The sequence below is a fragment of the Orycteropus afer genome, unplaced genomic scaffold, assembly GCF_000298275.1.
Source record: "Orycteropus afer afer isolate SDZICR_OR568_19922 unplaced genomic scaffold, OryAfe1.0 scaffold00040, whole genome shotgun sequence".
Taxonomy (NCBI): Eukaryota; Metazoa; Chordata; class Mammalia; order Tubulidentata; family Orycteropodidae; genus Orycteropus; species Orycteropus afer.
The window spans coordinates 8435881-8442054 of NW_006921627.1; the positions used below are offsets into that span (position 1 = coordinate 8435881).

A 6174-nucleotide genomic window follows, 5' to 3' on the forward strand; every position below is an offset into this window, starting at 1 on the left:
TTTTAGTTAGCAGCCAAATGCTTTAACCACTACACCACCAGAGCTTCTTTCCACATCTCCAATCACCCTTAGGGAGCTCTGGTAGCATAGTGCCTAAGGCATTTGACTGCTAACCAGAAGGCTGGCAAGGAAAATTGGGCAATCTTCTGTAGTGATACTGCCTCGGAAATCCAAGGAGGGTCACTTTGAGTTGGATCTGGCTCAACGACAGTGAGTTGTTCTTTTTTTAAAAAATAAAAATAAAAAAATAAAAAATATATACACACACACACACACATATAACAATATAACAGCATTCTTCCCACTTCCTTTTTCTTTACCATTTCCTGTCATCCTTCATTCCTCTCCCTTCCTGCCTACTTAGTTTTATACCTAGGGAAATGCTGCTCTTTTGATCTTGTATGGTTTGTTGTTCTGAGTAATACCTCCCTGGTATTACTGTTCATCTTACAGGCCTGCCTACCATTTGGCTGAAAGTTGAGCCACATGGGTGAGTTCAGTTCCATGTTTGAAGGGTGTCTAAGAGCCATAGTCTCAGGGGTTCCATCAGTCTCTATTAGACCAGTAACTCTGATCTTCCTGTGATTTTGAGTTTTGTTTTATATTTTTCTCCCACTCTGTTCACCTTCTATTGTGATTCCTTTCAGGGTGGTCAGCAGTGGTAGCTGGGCACCATATAGTTCTGACTTCATGGTCATGGACGATGGATTCCTTTGGACTAATTGTTTCCTTTCATCTGATTTTCTTGTTCCAGCTCAAAGTAGAATGAAGAAAATCAGACGAAAGGAAACAATTAGTCCAAAGGAATCCATCGTCCATGACCATGAGGTCAGAACTATGTGGAGCTGGGGGAGCTCTGGTAGCACAGTGGCTAAAGCACTTGACTGCTAACCAAAAGGCTGGCGGTTCAAACCCACCAGCCACTCAGAAGAAAGGTTGGGCAATCCTACTTCCGTAGTGATACTGCCTTGGAAACCCAAGGAGGGGTCGCTATGAGTCGGGGCTGACTCGACGGCACATAACAACAACACAACAACTTTGAGCTGGATGGGGAGAGACCAATAGCTGTACTGTAGATGAAGACCTCAGTTGCTACTCACAAAAGTAGGATGTAGAACATTTTCTTTGTAGACTATGTTATGCCAGTTGATTGTCCACCAATTTTGAAGACAATATTTCAACAGTAATACATATGGAGCTTATCAGGTCAGCAACAAGAGAAGCCTTCAGAGTCCAGTGATGAGGATAACCTAGAATCCAGAAGGATGAATAACTACTGGCACCAGCATTTGCGGTCACTTACGACCTAGCATAGGTTTTAATAGGCCATGCATTGAAGACAGGAAGCAAAGCCTTTGTCCATCCAAGGTGGGCGATCCAAATAGGATACTAACTCAGAAAGCTGGAACACCCCTAAAGGCTCATCTCCAGTGAGTGGACCAGCCAGGGGAAAATCCACCTCCCAAAACAAAATAGAGATACGTATGACTCTGCATAGAGGAAAAAAATGAAAAAGTCTCCCCTGGTAATATATAACTGTATGCTCACTCCCACATGGGTTTTGACCTGGTATTCAAAATCTTTCACCTAGAAAAATAGCTGCCCTAAGAACCCAGCAAAATCCAGCAGAAACACTTCTAAGGAATATACTTTAAACATTGGCCTGAAAGAATTCTCTCCAAACAGTATGAGTTCAGAATATAATATAAATTATACAACAAACAGGAGACCAGAAAATATGGAACGCTTCACGAATTTGCGTGTCATCCTTGCGCAGGGGCCATGCTAATCTTCTCTGTATCGTTCCAATTTTAGTATATGTGCTGCCGAAGCTAACTTTATTACAAGTAAATACAGTTATCTCATTTTACCCATCACATAAATGAGGGTAGGTTAAGGTCATGAACACTGCTACATGGTGACTGAAACTGGGTCAGTCCAAGACCACAAATCTGACCTTGCTAAACCTACTGCTTCAATATTAGGGATTAGTGGGTAAACCTTATCGGACTCAATTTGTTTGGCGTTGTACACCTATGAGGTAATCCTCACCCTTGCTAGCTATAAGCGACTATTGGCTGCATTTCAGCCTCAAATCAGATCAACCAAAAATCAAAGGGTTGGTTTCCTTATCTATGCTGGGTGACTCCTGCCGGGGCAGGAATCCCTCCTACTACGGACTCCCAGCGCGGACTCCCACCGCGGGCTTCCCACGCACCTGCCGCTCGCCAATCACAGGCCGGCGGGCAGGGGCGCAAGCGCCACAATCCTGGGCGTGGCCTCATCCTCTACCAGTCTCCGCCGGCCCTCTGGCCTACTATTACCCTGATTGGCCTTGCGCTGATAACGTAAGAGTCTGCCTCAGCCTATGATGGTGAAGCCGGCCGGCGGGTCGGGGTTGGCGGAAGTCGTGTAGGCAAAGTGAACCTGCAGTGCAGGACATCGGCGCGGTGCCGGGCGGGTGTACCGGAATCGGACGCGGCGCTGTGGCTGTTCCTTCGCCGCATTGTGGGCTCTGGAAAGATGACTCGCTTCGCTCTGACCGTTGTACGACAGTGAGTATTGCTGTTGCACGCTGCCTTTCTTTCTCCTCTCGGATGTGTTTTGGGGTTGGTGAAAGGAACATTGATCTAACATCCTTTTCCCCGTTGCTCAACCCTTGGAGGGTTGACTCGGACCGAGCTATTTTGAAGGCGCTTTCCCAAGTGTTACCTCATTTCAGCCCCTCCCTTCACTTTCCTCAAGCAGCCCAGAGAGAGGAAGGCAAGTCTTAAGTATCATCATCAGTCCCGTGTTACAGATGAGAGTGAGGTCTAAAGGAGTATGTAATCAAGGTTCCCAGCCACTTGATGGCAGAGCTAAAAGCGGAGAAAGAAAACCACGTCTCCGGACTTTTTGCTCCTCAGCAGATTCCAAAAAGTTCGTAGAATAACTCGTCCATGACTGATACTTTGATGCTGCCTGTCCTCTCTCTTTCCCCTCTGCCTCAGCTGGTCCCCTTGTTTGCCAGGGCAGTCAATCCCACAAGCTTGTATTTGAGATTTTATTTCTCTTCTCCAGAGATTACAATTCTGGCAGAGGCGAGAGGGCCTCCGCCCTCTTGTGGGCAGACTGCATTACCCTTAGCAAAAAAAAAATTTTTTTTTTTTTTTTTTAATCATCATTACCGATTACACCGCAGCTAAATGCTGAGATGTCTTTATGCCTTTCATCCTTTCCTTCACACACTTATTTGCTGAGTGTTAATGGGAAGTGAAACTCATGATAGTTTAGAGCACAGATATTTGAAGCAAGACAAAGCCCTGCTCCAGCTAGGCTCTCTTACCTGGTCCTCAGATTAACCGATTTAATCTCTCTCTAATCTCGGTTTCTTGGTCCATAAAGTAGAGAAAATAGTAGTATCCACCTCACTGTGATTACTGTGAGAATTAAATAAGAAAAGATAAAATGTGTAGCACAATAAAGGGGAAGAAATAGATCTGAAGATTAAATCACTTATTTGTGGACTCATTGGGTGGCACAAATGGCTAATGGTTTTAGTGCTTGACAACTAACAGATTGAAGTTTCAAGTCCACCCAGAAGCACTTGGAGGAAAGGCCTGGTGATCTACTTCTGAAAAATCAACGACTGACCAACCCTATGGAGCCAAGAGGAGCCCTGGTGGTGCTGCAGTGGTTATGCGTTAGGCTGCTAACTAAAAGTCACTGTTCAAACCTGCATCAAGCTGCTTCATGGGAGAAAGATGTGGTGGTCCGCTTCCCTAAAGATTTCAGCCTGGGAAATCCTATGGGGCAGTTTCACTCTGCCCTTTAGGGTTGCTATGAGTCAGAATCAATTCCGCAGCAGTGAGTTATGGAGCCATGAGTCAGAATCAACTCAATTGTTTTATTTCTATAAGGACAGCACTAATGAAAATGCAGTTAGTCCTGAAATATGTATGTATAGTTTTACTGGACCAGTGTTTCTGAGCAGGTACTGTGTGCCAGTAGACTGTTTTACAGACATATATATGCATACACACACACACACATGCATACATACATAAGATACCGTTTCTGCCTTACAGAGCTCACGAGGAACACTGATGCGGTTTACCTTGTTTTTCCTTTACAGGAAGATAATCTTGGTAATTGTTTCAGGTTTTTTCTTTTTAGGATTTTAATACTAACCTGGAAATTTTGTGTCTTCTTATCTTCTCTACCTCTCCATTTTATAGAAGGCTTTGGGAGGTTTCTTGACATACTTAATACAGCTTATATAGAGTAGAACAGGGGCTAGGGTTCTGGTCCCCTTCTTCCAATGTTAAGAGAACTTTCTGGATGCCTTGACCCAGACAGCACAGTATCTGACATATAATTGAAGTTCAGAAATAAGAAATCTAGGTTAAAACACTCCTGGAAAAATACCAAACCCAACCTATTTTTGTGGCATTGGTTTGGACTCAGAGTGATGCTATAGGACAGAGGAGAACTGCCCCATGTTACAATGGCTGTAAATCTTTATGGAAGCAGACTGCCACGTTTTTCCCCTGCCTGGAAAAATAAGGTGGTCTCAATCTCAATTTAGATCCTTAATGATGTTGTTAGGTGCCATTGAGTTGGTTCCAACTTGTGGTGACCTTGTATACAACACAACAAAATGCTGCCTGGTCCTGCAGTACTTCATGTCCAGAGGCTTTCTGCCAGGAAGTCTCCTACCTGAAGGCCTTCAGCTCTTGCTCCATGGGTTGGCACATCCACTGTAGTTGACTTTCTCTGCTGGCTGGGAAGACCACTGTGCTGTCTTGCGCCATTCTTCTGGAAGATTCTTAATAGACAATAGTTACATGAATGAATGATCCTCTCCCTGCTTCTTCATAAGATCTTGATTGTGAAGCTCCTCATAAGAATCGATTAAAAAATAAACCTTAAGGAATTATTAATATGGGCCAGACACTGTTTTAGTTAAATTTTCACAAAAATCCAGTGAGATAAAGACTGATCTCCCTTTGCAGGTGAGGAAACAGACATAGAGAGGTAACTGGCTTAAAGCCAAACAGCAATTTGGAGAGGCAGGACTCAAAGCAATGTGAATCTCAAGACCATGCTTGTAGCCACTATATTCTTCTGCCTCTGTAATAATGGTACAGTGGGGGTGACTGACCTCCTCTAACTTCAGAAAGGGGAAGAGATGATGAGAATCAGCATCAGCCCAAGGAGGATTCCTATCAAGAGGAGGTCGGACATACCACCTCTCTCTAACCCTTTCACCAATTCTGACACCAGCTGTCCCTCCTAAGGCACTTCCTATTTCTCTTCAGGGTTTCAGAATTCACTGATGTGACCAAACAGAACTCGCAGATGGTACTTAGGATTATTGGATTTGTTAGAGAAGTAACATTACAATTCAGGATTAGGAATGACTCAGGATGCAGTCCTTCGATCAGGACAGCTATTTCTCAGCTGTGCCCACAGGCAGGCTTCTCTCTGGCCCTCGGCCTCTCAGCCCCTTGGCCTGGCCTTTGCCTTGCTTGGGTAAGTGTTACAAAGCTCTTTAACTCTGCCAGTAAGTCCCTGGGGGCACCCCACTCCAACAGTAAGCATAGATCTGAAAGTGCTAAGCTATCTCCCTCTGAGGGTCTGCAAGCCTCGCTGTGTTGACAAGTGCCACTGTGCCAGGAAGCCTCCTGCCCAAAGATTGAGCTCTCTTGCTCCGTGGATCAGCACACCCACAGGAGCTGCCTTGCTGCATGGGCTGGGAATACCACTTTGTTGTCTCCTGGTTCTTCTGCTGCCATTTCTTTGCCACTGTTTCTTGCCATCTTGTGCCATCTCTGGTGTTCCAGCTTTCTGTCTCCTGGATCTAGGAGCTCAGATAGTCTGGAACCAAAGCAAGGCTTCAAACTGGTTCAAAAGGATCCAGTAATTGCCATCATAAACAAGGGCCACATACGTGTTGCATAACAACCAAATCTGTTGCCCATGGTATTTTGATCCCAGTAGGAAAGAAATAGATGTGCTCTGTTAAAGGTGGTGGTCAACTGTGCTGCTACTCTGCAAAAAAAAAACCAAAAAAACAACTCACTGCTATCGAGTCAGATCCAACTCATAGCGACCCCTCCTTGGGTTTCCGAGGCAGTATCACTACAGAAGTAGATTGCCCAAGCTTCCTTTCAAGGAGTAGCTGGTGGGTTT

General features: G+C 44.8%; 1 protein-coding gene and 1 non-coding gene across 2 annotated transcripts in view; one reads left to right on the forward strand and one right to left on the reverse strand.

The window, feature by feature from the left end:
* The window catches only part of TIGAR (TP53 induced glycolysis regulatory phosphatase), a 39592-nt gene that overhangs the window by 3581 nt on the left and 29837 nt on the right, over positions 1 to 6174 (forward strand). Inside the window, 1 exon segment of the mRNA XM_042780450.1 lies at positions 2366 to 2555. Coding sequence (XP_042636384.1) covers positions 2366 to 2555 — 190 coding nt within the window.
* On the reverse strand, positions 1733 to 1837 carry LOC122149692. The gene has a single exon (XR_006163278.1). It is a non-coding gene; the product is annotated as a U6 spliceosomal RNA (small nuclear RNA).